The sequence below is a fragment of the Mobula hypostoma genome, chromosome 6, assembly GCF_963921235.1.
Source record: "Mobula hypostoma chromosome 6, sMobHyp1.1, whole genome shotgun sequence".
NCBI classification, from domain to species: domain Eukaryota; kingdom Metazoa; phylum Chordata; class Chondrichthyes; order Myliobatiformes; family Myliobatidae; genus Mobula; species Mobula hypostoma.
The window spans coordinates 99961773-99978129 of NC_086102.1; the positions used below are offsets into that span (position 1 = coordinate 99961773).

The following is a 16357-nucleotide window of genomic DNA, read 5'->3' on the forward strand; positions in this document are numbered from 1 at the left end:
GTCAGCCCCCTCAGAAAGGAATTGGGAATCGATTTATTATTGCTACATGTACTGAGATACAGTGGAAGGCTTGACATTGCATGCTACACATGATTTCATCACATCAGTGCTTTGTGGTACAGGTGCAGACCATAAGGTGCAAGGTCATGTCGAGATGGATTGTGAGGTCGAGTCTATCTTATCACACAAGAGGTCCATTAAATAGTCTATCACAGCATGATAGAAGCTATCCTTGAGCCTGTCTACTGAAAGGAAACTGAGGGCAACTTCACACAGAGTGGTGGTATATGCAACAATCTGCCAGAGGAAGTATTGGAAATGAGTACAATTACAACTTTTACACTGTCTCGGACCAGCCACATTGATGTAACTGCCAAGAAAGTCCATCAATACCTCCACTTCTTCAGGAGGCCAAAGAAATTTGGCACAACCACATTGACCCTTACCAATTTTTACTGATGTACCATAGAAAGCATCCTATCTGCATGCGTTCCTTGGCATGGCAACTGCTCTGCAAGTGACTGCAAGAAACTGCAGAGAGTTGTGGACACAGCTCAGCACATCAGGGGAACCAGCTTCTCCCCTATGGACTCCATCTATGTTTCTCGCTGCTTCAGTAATGAAAGACCCACCCACCCCAGACATTCATTCTTCTCTCCTCTCCCACTGGGCTGAAAGCACTTACCACCAGGCTCAAGGACAGCTTGTATCCCACTGTTATCAAACACTTGAATGGATCTCTTGAACAATAAGATGCACTCTTGACCTCACAATCTACTTTGTTATGATCATGCACCTTATTACCTGCACTGCATTTTCTCTATAGCTGTTACACTTTATTCTGCATTGTTACTGTTCTCCGGCAATGCAATGAGTAATGATTTGATCTGTATGGACAGTACGTATGATGAGCTTTTCACTACGTCTTGGTACAGGTGACTATAATATTCATTTCCATAGACACTGCCTGACCTGCTGAGTTCCTCCAGCATGCTGTGTGCGTGCGTTGCTTTGGAATTCAAACATCTGCAGAACTTCTCCTGTTTTTAATAAATCTATACCAATACCAATATCCCTCTTTCTCTTCCCACAGATGCTGCCTGGCGTGCTGAGTATTTCCAGTATTTTAGAGTCACAGAGCACTACAGCACAGAATCAGGCACTTTGGCCCATCTAGTCCATGCTGACCTATTATTCTGCTTCATCCCATCGACCTGCACCTGGACTACAGCCTTCCATACCCAACCCACCCATGTACCTAAGCAAACCTCTCTCAAAGTTTGAGATTGAACTTTCATCCAGAATCAGAATCAGGTTTAATATTACCAGCATGTGTGACATGCTTATGTGAGATATCTAAGTCATCCAAGGCCAAGCAAGGAGCCAGTGAGATTGCATTCACTGTAGACAAATTGTGGTGATAGATAAAATCCAGATCCATGATTGGCCATGACCAATCTCTCAAAGGACTTCATCACAATAGATGTGAGTGCCCCTGGACAGTAGTCGTTAAGGCAGCTCTCCCTGCTCTTCTTGGGCACTGGTATGATTGTCGCCCTTTTGAAGCAGACGGGAACATCCAACCGCAGCACTGAGAGACTGAAGATGTCCTTAAACACTCCTACCAGTAGGTTGCAACAGGTTTTCAGAGCCCTTCCAGGTACACCGTCAGGGCCTGATGCCGAGTGAAGTGTCTTTGAGACAGAGGTCACAGGGTCAAAGAAAGCTGCAGGGATTTGCATAGATGTAGTTTATTCTCCCTTTCAAGGCGTGTATAAAAGGTGTTGAGCTCATCTGGGAGAGAAGTATCACTGCCATTCATGATGTTAGGTTTCACTCTGTAGAAAGCAATGCCCTGCAAACCTTGCCAGAGCTGACGTGCATCCAATTCCATCTCTAACCTCAATTGGATAAGGACAGCCTTCCATAGGTCGTACCGGGACTTCTTGTACAGTTCTGGATCACCGGTCTAGAGTGCCGCAGATATAGCCCTCAGCAGCTTCTGGATCACCGGTCTAGAGGGCCGCAGATATAGCCCTCAGCAGGTTACAAATCTTCTAGTTCATCCACAACTTTTGATTTGGGTATGTCCAGTATGTTCTCGAAGGCACACACTCATCCTCACAGGTTTTGATGAAGTTGGTGACAACTGTGGCGCATTCATTCAGACTTGAAGATGAATTCCTGAATAACATCCAGTCCACTGACTCAAAGCAGTCCTGTAAGCTCTCCTCTGCCTCCCATGACCATGCCATCTTGGTGCTTCAGTCTTTAATCTCTGCCTATACGCTGGGAGTAGAAGTACAGCCAGCTGATCGCACTTTCCAAAGTGTGAGCGTGGGATGGCACAGTAAGCATTGCTGATGGTGGTATAATGGTAGTCAAGTTTTTGGTTCTACAGGTGATATATTGGTGGTAAATGTTCAGAGACTTCTTCAAGATGGCCTTTTTGAATCTCCTGCAATGGTAGGGAAGGCATCAGGGTGTGCAGTTTTGTGCCTGATGGAGGAAAACACCCTTGGCAGATAAAATGGATGACATTTGACCCCTAGATGTTCCATGTCCACATTTCCACTGACAGCTCATTCCATACTCTCACCACCCTCTCAGTGAAGTTCCTCCTCATATTCCTCTTAAATGTTTCACCTTTCCTCCTTAACCTGTGACCTCTAGATCTAGTCTCAATCAACGTCAGTGAAAAAACTTGCTTGCATTTACCTATACTCTTCATAATTTTGTATGCTATCAAATTTCCCCTCATTCTCCTACACTCGAGGGAATAAAGTCCGAACTTATTCAACCTTTCCCTATAACTCAGGTCCTCAAATCCCAGTAACATCGCTGTAAATTCTCTTGCCTTCTTTCAATCTTATTGATATACTTCCTGTAGGTGGGTGACCAAAACTGCACACATTTTCTGTTTTTCCTTCAGACTTTCAGCATCTGCTGTTTGTTTTTATTTTCACACCCACATATTTGGAAGCAGCAAACACAAATGTGGCACTTGTGTGCAGAGAAAAACTAATATAATTGATGGAGACAAACGTGAAAGCACAAAGGAACATCTGGAGAAACTTCTGAAACGCCAGTTCGCTGCCGCTGTTACTGAGCAATCAAGAATCTTCCGGAGGGAAGGCCTCCAAATCCCCGGCTTTGTCTGCTGCTGGCGACCGAGACAGAGGTCAAATCGTTCGGATAGAGATGGTGCTCGGTACTCAGTGTCGGAGGGCTGATTGGAGGCTCGTAGTTTTCGGACAACTCAGAGTCGGACTGTGGTCGGGCATGGCAGGGAGAGTTTTCTTCCTTCTCCCGTCTGCGTGAGATGTGGGACATTCGAGAGACTTTGAACTTTTACTGTGCCATGGCCTGTTCTTCATCAAGTTATGGTATTGTTTTACTGTTGTAACTATATAGAAACATAGAAACATAGAAAATAGGTGCAGGAGTAGGCCATTCGGCCCTTCGAGCCTGCACCGCCATTTATTATGATCATGGCTGATCATCCAACTCAGAACCCCGCCCCAGCCTTCCCTCCATACCCCCTGATCCCCGTAGCCACAAGGGCCATATCTAACTCCCTCTTAAACATAGCCAATGAACTGGCCTCAACAGTTTCCTGTGGCAGAGAATTCCACAGATTCACCACTCTCTGTGTGAAGAAGTTTTTCCTAATCTCGGTCCTAAAAGGCTTCCCCTCTATCCTCAAACTGTGACCCCTCGTTCTGGACTTCCCCAACATCGGGAACAATCTTCCTGCATCTAGCCTGTCCAATCCCTTCAGGATCTTATACGTTTCAATCAGATCCCCCCTCAATCTTCTAAATTCCAACGAGTACAAGCCCAGTTCATCCAGTCTTTCTACATATGAAAGTCCTGCCATCCCAGGAATCAATCTGGTGAACCTTCTTTGTACTCCCTCTATGGCAAAGATGTCTTTCCTCAGATTAGGGGACCAAAACTGCACACAATACTCCAGGTGTGGTCTCACCAAGGCCTTGTACAACTGCAGTAGTACCTCCCTGCTCCTGTACTCGAATCCTCTCGCTATAAATGCCAGCATACCATTCGCCTTTTTCACCGCCTGCTGTACCTGCATGCCCACTTTCAATGACTGGTGTATAATGACACCCAGGTCTCGTTGCACCTCCCCTTTTCCTAATCGGCCACCATTCAGATAATAATCTGTTTTCCTATTTTTGCCACCAAAGTGGATAACTTCACATTTATCCACATTAAATTGCATCTGCCATGAGTTTGCCCACTCACCCAACCTATCCAAGTCACCCTGCATCCTCTTAGCATCCTCCTCACTGCTAACACTGCCACCCAGCTTCGTGTCATCCGCAAACTTGGAGATGCTGCATTTAATTCCCTCATCCAAGTCATTAATATATACTGTAAACAACTGGGGTCCCAGCACTGAGCCTTGAGGTACCCCACTAGTCACCGCCTGCCATTCTGAAAAGGTCCCGTTTATTCCCACTCTTTGCTTCCTGTCTGCTGACCAATTCTCCACCCACACCAATACCTTACCCCCAATACCGTGTGCTTTAAGTTTGCACACTAATCTCCTGTGTGGGACCTTGTCAAAAGCCTTTTGAAAATCCAAATATACCACATCCACTGGTTCTCCCCTATCCACTCTACTAGTTACATCCTCAAAAAATTCTATGAGATTCGTCAGACATGATTTTCCTTTCACAAATCCATGCTGACTTTGTCCGATCATTTCACCGCTTTCCAAATGTGCTGTTATCACATCCTTGATAACTGACTCCAGCAGTTTCCCCACCAATGACATTAGGCTAACCGGTCTATAATTCCCCGGTTTCTCTCTCCCTCCTTTTTTAAAAAGTGGGGTTACATTAGCCACCCTCCAATCCTCAGGAACTAGTCCAGAATCTAACGAGTTTTGAAAAATTATCACTAGTGTGCAAACTTAAAGCACACGGTATTGGGGGTAAGGTATTGGTGTGGGTGGAGAATTGGTTAGCAGAGAGGAAGCAAAGAGTGGGAATAAACGGGACCTTTTCACTATTTCTTGGGCTACTTCCTTAAGCACTCTAGGATGCAGACCATCTGGCCCTGGGGATTTATCTGCCTTCAATCCCTTCAATTTACCTAACACCACTTCCCTACTAACATGTATTTCACTCAGTTCCTCCATCTCACTGGACCCTCTGTCCCTTACTATTTCTGGAAGATTATTTATGTCCTCCTTAGTGAAGACAGAACCAAAGTAATTATTCAATTGGTCTGCCATGTCCTTGCTCCCCATAATCAATTCACCTGTTTCTGTCTGCAGGGGACCTACATTTGTCTTTACCAGTCTTTTCCTTTTTACATATCTATAAAAGCTTTTACAGTCCGTTTTTATGTTCCCCGCCAGTTTTCTCTCATAATCTTTTTTCCCCTTCCTAATTAAGCCCTTTGTCCTCCTCTGCTGAACTCTGAATTTCTCCCAGTCCTCAGGTGAGCCACTTTCTCTGGCTAATTTGTATGCTACTTCTTTGGAATTGATACTATCCCTAATTTCTCTTGTCAGCCACGGGTGCACTACCTTCCTTGATTTATTCTTTTGCCAAACTGGGATGAACAATTGTTGTAGTTCATCCATGCAACCTTTAAATGCTAGCCATTGCATATCCACCGTCAATCCTTTAAGTGTCATTTGCCAGTCTATCTTAGCTAATTCACATCTCATACCTTCAAAGTTACCCCTCTTTAAGTTCAGAACCTTTGTTTCTGAATTAACTATGTCACTCTCCATATTAATGAAGAATTCCACCATATTATGGTCACTCTTACCCAAGGGGCCTCTCACGACAAGATCGCTAATTAACCCTTCCTCATTGCTCAAAACCCAGTCCAGAATAGCCTGCTCTCTAGTCGGTTCCTCGACATGTTGGTTCAAAAAACCATCCCGCATACATTCCAAGAAATCCTCTTCCTCAGCACCTTTACCAATTTGGTTCACCCAGTCTACATGTAGATTGAAGTCACCCATTATAACTGCTGTTCCTTTATTGCACACATTTCTAATTTCCTGTTTAATACCATCTCCGACCTCACTACTACTGTTAGGTGGCCTGTACACAACTCCCACCAGCGTCTTCTGCCCCTTAGTGTTACGCAGCTCTACCCATATCGATTCCACATCTTCCCGGCTTATGTCCTTCCTTTCTATTGCGTTAATCTCTTCTTTAACCAGCAACGCCACCCCACCTCCCCTTCCTTCATGTCTATCCCTCCTGAATATTGAATATCCCTGAACGTTGAGCTCCCATCCCTGGTCACCCTGGAGCCATGTCTCTGTGATCCCAACTATATCATAATCATTAATAACAATCTGCACTTTCAATTATATGTTATAATTATGTGGTTTTTGTTAGTTTTTTTCAGTCTTGGTCTGTTTTGTGATATCACACCGGAGGAATATTATATCATTTCTTAATGCATGCATTACTAAATGACATAAAAGAGGACTGCGTGTCCTCATAATCTAATCTAAAAAAAAGTCTAATTCTCTCTTACACTGGAAAAATACAGAAAAGCCTATGTTGGTCATTGCCAGTTTGATGGAAATGGGTCCATATACTCTTGTACAAGAAAATACCAGTTAGAATTTGCATCTTATTCATTTCAAAAGCAATGAATCATTACTGTAAGAAAAAGCAAGTCTTTATCGTTTGGAAAAGAAAAGGAATAAAAGGTTCCTCAGCAGAGCATATTGCTCCATCGTTCTCTTTGATGCAATCACTCATCAGAACACCCTGTGGAAGAGCAAGTTTCTACACACAAGGGAACACAATTTGCAATCAGCACAAGGTTAATGATTGTGGATATGAACAATACGGTGGAAGGCTTTGAGGATGGACAAGAAGGTCCTTTAGATTCAGCAGATAAGGGGACAAAGAAAGGGAAAACAATCTTGGAATAATGATTCCCGTAAACTAAGAGCCCAAGAAGAAAATTGACTTAAACACGAAAACGTGAGAAATAAGAACAAGCTCTTCATACTAGTTTCATTAGTTCAGCACAGCACCAAGGACTGAAGGCCCTATCTGTGAGCTATACTGTTCTGTGTTCTACATTACGTGTACTATTGCAGCCAATCTTCCGTCCATTCCCATTCTGTCTCTGTATCCCTTGATTTCCTTTGTGTCCAAAGTCTAACCATTTCAGCCTTGCAAATCTCCAACTCCTGACTACCCCCTTCCCTCCAAGCAAAAATTAACAGCCATCAAACGGAAGAAACACCTCCTAATATCAGTCTTCAAACACCCACCCCTTCTGATATACATGACACAAATAAAGCTAAACTTTAAATTTTTAAACCCCTCTTACCCAGGTATACTTCAAATCTCCCTCAACCACTTCCTCTGTTAGTGCAATCCATATGCGCACTCTGCATGAAGAAGTTGCTGCTTTTAAATTTTCTCCCTCTCACTTTAAGCCTATGCCCTTTTGTTTTCAGTTCCCCTTCACTGACAAAATGACTGTACATTTACCCTATCTATACCACTCATGATTTTATACACCTCTATAAGATAATCCCTCAGTCGCCTATGTTCCAAGGAATAAAGTCCTAGCCTGTCCGAGTCCTGGCAGCATTGTAGAAATCTTCCCTGCATTCCTTCCAGTTTAATAATATCTTTCCTAAAAAAGGGCGACCAAAATTGTACACAATACTTGAAGTGCCATCTCAGCAACATTTTGTACAACTGTAACATGATGTCCCAACCCTGACACTCAATGCCGTGACAAATGTTTTTCACTTTCTGTAATGCTGCTTTCAGTGAACTTGAGCACATACACACCTCGTTCACGTGTCAGAAGAACACAGAACCACAGCATTAACAGTATACAGAGCACTCCACCTCGCAAACATCTCACTCACTCTATTGATCATCAAGTCAGAGCTGACAGATCTCACATAGCTTTAAAAGTGGTGTCAGAGGTAGACAGGGTCCTAGAGAGAGCTTTTGGCACACTGACCTTCAGAATTCAGAGTACAGGAGTTGGGATGTTATGTTGAAATTGTATAACACATTGATGAAGCCTAATTTAGAATATTGTGTGCAGCATATGAAAGATTGAAAAAATACAGAGAAATTTTACAAGGACAAGGATGTTGCCGGGACTTGAGGACCGACAGGTTAGGACTTCATTCCCTCGAGCACAGAGAATGAGGAGAGATCTGATGGCGTACAAAATTATCAGACTATAGGTAAATGCAAGCAGGCTTTTTTCCTCTGAGGTTAGTTGACACTAGAACTAGAGGTCATAAGTTAAGGGTGAAAGGTGAAACATTTAAGGGGAACCTTAACAAGAGGACATGAGTTGAGAGTCAAAGGGCAAAAGTTTAGGGGTAACATGAGGGGGAACTTCTTTACTCAGAGAGTGGTAGCTGTGTGGAACGAGCTTCCAGCAGAAGTGGTTGAGGCAGGTTCAATGTTGTCGTTTAAAGTTAAATTGGATAGATATATGGACAGGAAAGGAATGGAGGGTTATGGGCTGGGTGCAGGTCGGTGGGACTAGGTGAGAGTAAGAGTTCGGCATGGACTAGAAGGGCCGAGATGGCCTGTTTCCATGCTGTAATTGTTATATGGTTATATGGTTATAACCTGAGGTGCAACTTTTTCACTCAGAGGGTGATGGGTGATTCCACTATGCCATGGAATGCCAGCATAAGTGGTGAATGTGGCTTCTATTGAAACATTTAAGAGAAGTTTGGATAAGTTCATAGATGGTCCAGATGTGAGGTGATGGAACTAGGCACAATAATATTTCAGCACAGACTGAGTGGACCGAAGGGCCTGTTTCTGTACAGTAATGTCCCATGACTCTATGATTCTATCACCAGTCTCCTCAATGCTCATAGGACTGAATTGGAAGCAAGTCATCTGTGAGTCCAGGGCCTGCCTAACAATGTTAATTGAGTGTAAACGTTGAGCAGGAGACTATGGAGAGCATCATTACTTTTCTCTGAAATGATGCAATGGGACCTTAAACCTACTTGGGGAGGCAGGTGGAGACTTGTTTTAAAGCTTCATCCATTCATTGGCTGCAGTCTGCTGGAGGACTTGATGTGTCCAGGACAAAGAAGGTAGCAGGAAAATCATTGAGGACACTCCCCACCCTGCAAATTACCTTTTCCAAAACCTCCCTTCTGGAAAGTGCTATAGAGCTACTAAAACAAAAGTTTCACACCCTCTCCAAAGTTTCTTCCCCCAGGTAGTTAATCTAATCAACCATTCTAGTTAGTCCTTCCTAACCATCCTATCTGTTACCCCCCTCAGTCACTGCACTAAAGACCCTTTAAACCACTTATATACTGCTATTTACATTGTAAATCCATGTACTTATGTATATTTTGATCCATATCTGTACTTTAACCTCTAAGCTTTTTTTTTATTTTATTCTTTTCTCTCTATAGACGTTTTTTTTGTTGCCTGTCACACACCAACACACCAACACACCACAGCAAATACTAATGCAATGGATTCCAGCTGTTTGGTCCATCAATTAATCATGAAAATAGCCAGGAATTTGGACACTATGCTGCTTAATTGGGACAGGAGACTACACAAACTACAGGCAACTTCCAGTGGTGAATTAGCCTACTGACATGCACGTGTTTGGAAGACCATTGAAACCATAAGAACAGAACTAGGCCCTTTCAGCCCATTGAGTCTGCCACACCATTCCATCAAGGCTGATATATTATGCCTCTCAACCCAATACTCCTGCCTTCTCCCTGTAACCTTTGATGCCCTTACTAGTCAAGAAACTGTCAACCTCTGCTTTAAAAATTACCAATGATTTGGCCTCCACAGCCCTCTGCGGTAATGAATTCTATGGCTTCACTAGCCTCTGGCTAAATAAATTCCTTGTCATCTCTGTTCTAAAGGCATGTCCCTCTATTCTGATCCTGTGCCCTCTGGTCCTAGACATACCCAGGATAGGAAATATCCTCTTCACACTCACTGTATCTAGACCTTTCAATATTCGATAGGTTTCATGAGATCCACCCTCATTCTTCTCAACCCCAGCAAGCACATGCCTAGAGCAGTCAAACACTTCTCATAACTCTTTCATTCCTGAAATCATCCTCATGAACCTCCTCTGGACCTCTCCAGTGCCAGTATATCTTGAGATAAGGAGCGCATAATTACTCACAATACTCCAAGTGCAGTCAAGTACAGTCTGACAAATGCCTTCCAAAGCCTCAGCATTACATCCATGCTTTTATATTATAGTCCTATCAAAATGAATGCTAATATTACATTAGCCTTCCTTACCACTGAGTCAACTTGCAAGTTAACCTTTAGGGAATCCTGCATGAGGACTCTGAAATCCCTCCGTACCTCTGATTTTTGAATTTTCTCCTTGTTTAGAAAATAGTGTACGCTTTTATTCCTTCTACAAAAGTATATGACCATACACTTCCCTACGCTATATTCCATCTGTCCCTCTACATCATCCACAACTTAGCCACAAAGCCATTAATTTCATCATCTAAATCATTGATATATAATATGAAAAGAAGCAGTCGCAACTCCAAACACCACTAGTCACCTTTAAAGGCCCCCTCTTTTCCCACACTTTGCTTCCTTCCAGTCAGCAATCTCACTGGCTCTCCACTTGGCCTTGGGGCACCTGAACTTTAATTGACTATAGCACAGAATTCAACTCAATAATACTCGTAGTTCCAATCAAAAAGCTCCAAAACCTGGGCCTCTGTAACTCCTTCAACTGGATCCTTGACTTCCTCACCAGGAGACCTATGGAGATCTATGGAGATCGGAAATAACACCTCCTCCTCACCAACAATCAGCACTGGCACACCTCAAGAATGTGTGCTTAGTCCACTGCTCTACTCTTTCTACATGCACCTCATTGTGGCTAGGCATGACTCAAACACCATCTATAAATTTATTGATGACACAATTATTGTTGGCAGAATTTCAGATGGTGACAAGGAGGCATACAGGCATGAAATAGATCAGCTGGTTGAGTGGTGCTGCAATTATTTTGGACTTCAGGAAGAGTAAGTTGAGGGAACACACAACAGTCCTCAACAAGGGATCAGCAGTGGAAAAGGTGAGCAGTTTCAAGTTCCTGGGTGTCGACATCTCTGAAGATCTATCCTGGGCCCAGCAAACTGATGCAATTACAAAGAACTGTGCTAATGAATTTCATTAGGAGCTTGAGGAGAATCGATATGTCACAAAAGTCACACACAAATTTCTACAGAACATGGAGAACATTCTAACTGGTTGTATTATCGCTTGGCATGGAGGGGCCACTGCACAGGATCAGAAATAGCTGCAGAAAGTTGTAAACTCAGCCAACTGCATCATGGGCACCAGCCTTCCCAGCATCCAAGATACCTTCAAAAGGCAACGTCTCAAAAAGGTGGCATCCACCACTAAGGAGCCCAATACCCATGACAGGCCCTCATCTCATTGTTCCCATTGAGGATGAGGCCACAGGAGCCTGAAGACACACATTCAATGGACAATAAACCCATGAACATTTCCTCAGTATTTTTCTCTCTCTTTTTCCACTATTTATTTTATATATATAAAAATTTAATATATATTAAATATATTAAATAAATTTATATATATTATATATACACACAAACACTTCCTATTGTAATTTATAGTTTTTAAGTATTTAACTGTACTGCTGCCACAATACAATAAATTTCACAACATACTGTATGCTGGTGATATTAAACCTGATTCTGATTCTGAGCCAATACTCTGTCCATGCTAGTATCTTTCCTGAAGTACCATGGGCCCTTATCTTGTTTGGTGCAATACCTTGTCAAAGGCTCTCTGAAGGCCCAAGTAAACAACATCCACTGACTCTCCTTTCTCCACCCGTCCTGTTATTTCCTGTTCTATGTTCTATGTTTTGTCTCTATGTTTACAGTGTTTTGGAAACTCCACTCAATTCATCCCTGAACCTTCTGAGTATTGGGGAATCACTGTTTATTTGCAATGAACCCTTGTAATGTTATTCACACAGTCCGGCAACAGTTTTCCCAACAGCCATACCCTTGCAGGCAAATTTGCTAGAGCTATTGGGAAGGGTTCCCAACGTCTTTTATGGACCGCTACCATTAAGCGAGGGGTCTATGGATCCCAGGTGGTCAACCTCTGATTTAAACTCATTTGGCAGGGGAATGGGAACTTGAGCGATAGATCTGAGGGTGGGGCAGTTGTATGTGTAGTGAGACTGTGAGGAAGGACAGGCAGATGATAGGGCAAATTTGCAGTCAGTGGGATGAGTTGAAGTGTAACATGAGAGTAAAATCGAAAAAGGGATGAATACAAGACTAAAGGTGTTATATTTGAAAGCATGCAGTGTATGGAATAAGGCAGATGATCTTGCAGTGCAGTTAGAGATTATCGGGTATGACATTGTAGGCATCACTGAGTCATGGCCTACAGAAGATCACAGCTAGAAGCTTAAAATCCAATGATACACGTTGTATCAAAAGGACAAAGAGGTAAAAAATTAAATCAAATCCTAAGAAAGGGCATAGGATCAAAAGTTATAGAATCCTTGTGGGTAGAGTTCACTGCAGACCCTAATGGGAGTTATATACAGCCCCAAACAGAAGCCAGGATGTGGGATATAAATTTCAATGGGAAATGGAAAAGGTATGTTCTGATAGCCATGGGGGATTTCAATATGCAGATAGATTGGGAAAATCAGGTTGGTGCTGGATCCCAAGAGAGAATTTGCAGAATGTCTACAAGATGGCTTTTCAGACCAGCTTATGGTTGAACAACTAGGGGAAAGGCTATTCTGAAGTGGGTGCTGTGTGATGAACCAGATTTGATTAGGTAGAGGAACTCCTGGGAGGCAGTGATCATAATTTGATAGAATTCACCCTGCAGTTTGAGAGGGAGAAGATAATGTTACAATGGAATAAAGGGAATTACAGAGGCATGAGAGATGAGCTGGGATGATGGCAGAACAACAATGGCTGGGGTTTCTAGAAGCAAATGTCAATACTTCCAGTTGAACTCTGTCTTTTTGTGTGTTTCCCCCTAGCTGTCAGTCTGTGGTTTTGTATTGCCATGTGTTTCGATCCCCGTTCCTGCTCTGCTCCGGCTCCTGCAATACTGAGTACTCTGTCTCTCATCTGTTGCTCATTATTACCTGTATTGCTGCCACCTGTGTCTCACTGTGCTCCACTTACCATCTGCCTCTCTGTTTATTGCTCAGTGTATTTCAGTCCTGTGTTTTCACCAGATTGTGTCAGTGAATTTTCCTGAGCCTTTCTAGTTTGTACTCTAGAAGTATATGAGTAGCTTATACTTGTACTTTGTCTATTTGAATATTGATTCTGCCTGTTTCCTGATTCTGGTTTTTGGATTTCTCTGGATGTTTTGATCTCAGCCTGAACTTTGATGCTGGTTTTGTTTGCACCTTGGGATTTGTTACTCAATTAATATCACTGTGTGCATAGTACTGGGTCTGTGATTGGATCCCTGCTTCAGTGCCCTGACAACAAATCAGAGGATGCAAGATAAATACATCCCTAAGATGAAGAAATATTCTAAAGGGAGGATGACACAACTGTGGCTGACAAGAGAAGTCAAAGATGGCATAAAAGGTAAAGAGAAGGTATATAATATAGCAAAAATATTCAGAAGTTAAAGGATTGGGAAGCTTTTAAAAACAAGGCAACTAAAAAAGCCATAAGGAGTAGAATAGAGAAATAGGAAGGTAAGCTAGCCAATAATATGAGGATACCATTTTTTTTTCAGATACATAAAGAGCAAAAGAGAAGTGAGTGGATATTAGACTGGATAATGATGATGGAAAGGTAGTAATGGGGTCAAAGAAATGGTGGGCAAGCAATTATTTTGGCTCAGTCTTCATTTTGGCAGTGCTGCATGCTAAAAATTTGAGAATGTCCTGGGTCAGAAGTGGGTGTAGTTGCTTCTTACTAATGAGAAGGTGCTTGGGAAGCTGGAAGGTCTTCACTAGGTAAGTCAGCTGGACCAGATGAACTACATCCCACAGTTCTGAACGTGGTAGTTGTAGAAATTGTGAAGGTATTAGTAATTATCTTTCAAGGATCACTGGATTCTAGAATAGTTCTGGGGGACTGGAAAATTGCAAATGTCACAACATTCTTCAAGAAGGGAGGGAGGCAGAAGAAAGGAAATTGCAGGTCAGATAGCCTGACTTCAATGGTTGGGAAGATATTGGAGTCTAATAAGGATGTGATTTTTGAGGTACTTGGTAGTGCATGATAAAATAGGCCAAAAACCAGCAGATTTTCTCAAGGGGGAAATCTTACTTAACAAATCCCTTTGGAATTATTTGAGGAAATAACAGGCAGAATAGACAAAGTCAGTGGATGTTTATTTGGATTTTCAGAAGGCCTTTGACAAGGTGCTGCACATAATGCTGCTTAACAAGGTATTACTGGAAAGATACTAGCATGGATAGAAGATTGCCTGACTGGCAGGAGGCAAAGAGTGGAAATAAAGCAGGCCTTTTCTGGTTGCCTGCCAGTGACTGGTGGTGTGCTACGGGGGTTGGTGTTGGGACCATTTCTGTTCACATTATTTTTACATATTTTATATTTTTAAAAAAAAGTGATTTTGATGAAGGAATTGGTAGCTCTGTGGTCAGGTTTGCAGACGATACAAAGGTGGATGGAAGGGCAGGTAGTGTTAAGGAAGCAGTCTGTAGAAGGATGTAGACAGATTTGGGGGAATGGCTAAAGAAGTGGTGGATAGAATATAGTGTAGGGAGGTGCATTGTCATGCACTTTGACAAAAGGAATAAAGATGTAGACTATTTTCTAAATGGGGACAATTTTTTTATATATATAATAAATCAGAGGTGCAAAGGAACTTGAGGATCCCCTAAAGATTAACTTGCAAGCTGAATGGGTGGTAAGGAAAGCAAATGCAATGCTAGCATTCACTTAGAGAAGATGAGAATATAAATGCAAGGATATAATACTGTTTATAAGGCAATGGGCAGACTGCATTTGGAGTATTGTGAGCAGTTCTGGGCCCCTATCTTAGAAAAGATGTACTGGCATTGCAGAGGGTCCAGAAGAGGTTCATGAGAATGATCCCAAAGGGTTAACATGTTTGATGGCTCTGAACCTGTACTTGGGTTTAGAAGGATTGGGGGCGGGGGGGGGGAAATCCTCATTGAAACTTATCGAACATTGAAGGGCTAGACAGTAGATGTGGAGAGAATGTTCCCTATAGTGGATAAATCAGGGATCAGAGTGTACAGCTTCAGATTAGAGGGATGTCCATTTAGAACAGTAATGAGGAGGAATTCCTTTAGCCAGAGGGTAGTGAATCTATGGAACTCATTGCCACGGATAGCTGTGTAGGTCAAGTCACTGAATATATTTAAAGTAGAGGTTGATGGGTTCTTGATTAGTCAAGGTAGCAAAGGTTGTGGGAAGAAGGCAGGAGAATAGGGTTGAGAGGGATAATAAATATTCTGTGATAGAATGTAGAAGCTGCCTCAATGGGCTGATTGTCCTAATTCTGCTCCTATGTCTTGTGGTCCGAGCAAAGTTGGGACCAGCCATCGAAGCTGAGCCCTCCCTCACCAGTGTGGCTCATTGATAACTGTGCTCCAAAGGTACTGTACATGCTTGAGGGACTTGAATGTACCCCATGCAAACATTCCAGCTATGCCTTTAGTTCAGTCATTTTGTTGGTGAGGCAGAAAATGAAGGGATTTTCCCTTTTAATCTACAAAACCTTAAACCAACTATGAGGCTTTGAGAGTAAATGGAACTTACCTGTATAAGAGAGACATTGTCCAGTGTGAGACGGAAGAGGTAGTTTCTGAAAAAGACAGTGACACATCAGCCTACTGGAAAATCAGATTAACACCTGATATTTAATGATTATTCACAGCTTTCCCCAATTTTTTAAAGTTTTATTTTACAGTATTTAGAAATATAGCATGGTAACAGGTCCTACCGGCCCAATCAACCCATGCTGTCCAATCATACCTATTTGAAAATTAACCTACCAACTTGTACTTCTTTGGAAGGTGGGAGAAAACTAGAGCACCTGGGGGGGGGGGAACCCACCCACTCATGGAGCATCAAAACTATAAGCTTCCACAGGTGGTGATGGGAATTGAACCTGGTCACTGGTGTGGTAATGACATTATGCTAACCACGACTCTACTGGGCTGCCCGAAGCTGAAATTCTACAACCAGTATAGGAAAATCTGAGCTGTCATTGAAGTATAACATTGAAGTTGTACTGGAAAATTCACTCTGTGCAAAAGCAAGTGAAATTCTAGCTCATTAAACAATATAGCAAGAGAA

The 16357-nt window shown here is 42.5% G+C and overlaps 1 protein-coding gene across 4 annotated transcripts in view; it reads right to left on the reverse strand.

The window, feature by feature from the left end:
* sema5ba (sema domain, seven thrombospondin repeats (type 1 and type 1-like), transmembrane domain (TM) and short cytoplasmic domain, (semaphorin) 5Ba) overlaps positions 1-16357 on the reverse strand; it is a 541923-nt gene that overhangs the window by 237536 nt on the left and 288030 nt on the right. For all 4 annotated transcript variants that reach the window (XM_063051327.1, XM_063051326.1, XM_063051325.1 and 1 more), the window contains one exon: positions 15818-15863. In XM_063051327.1, the coding sequence (XP_062907397.1) occupies positions 15818-15863 (46 nt within the window). The remainder of the gene's footprint in view (positions 1-15817; positions 15864-16357) is intronic.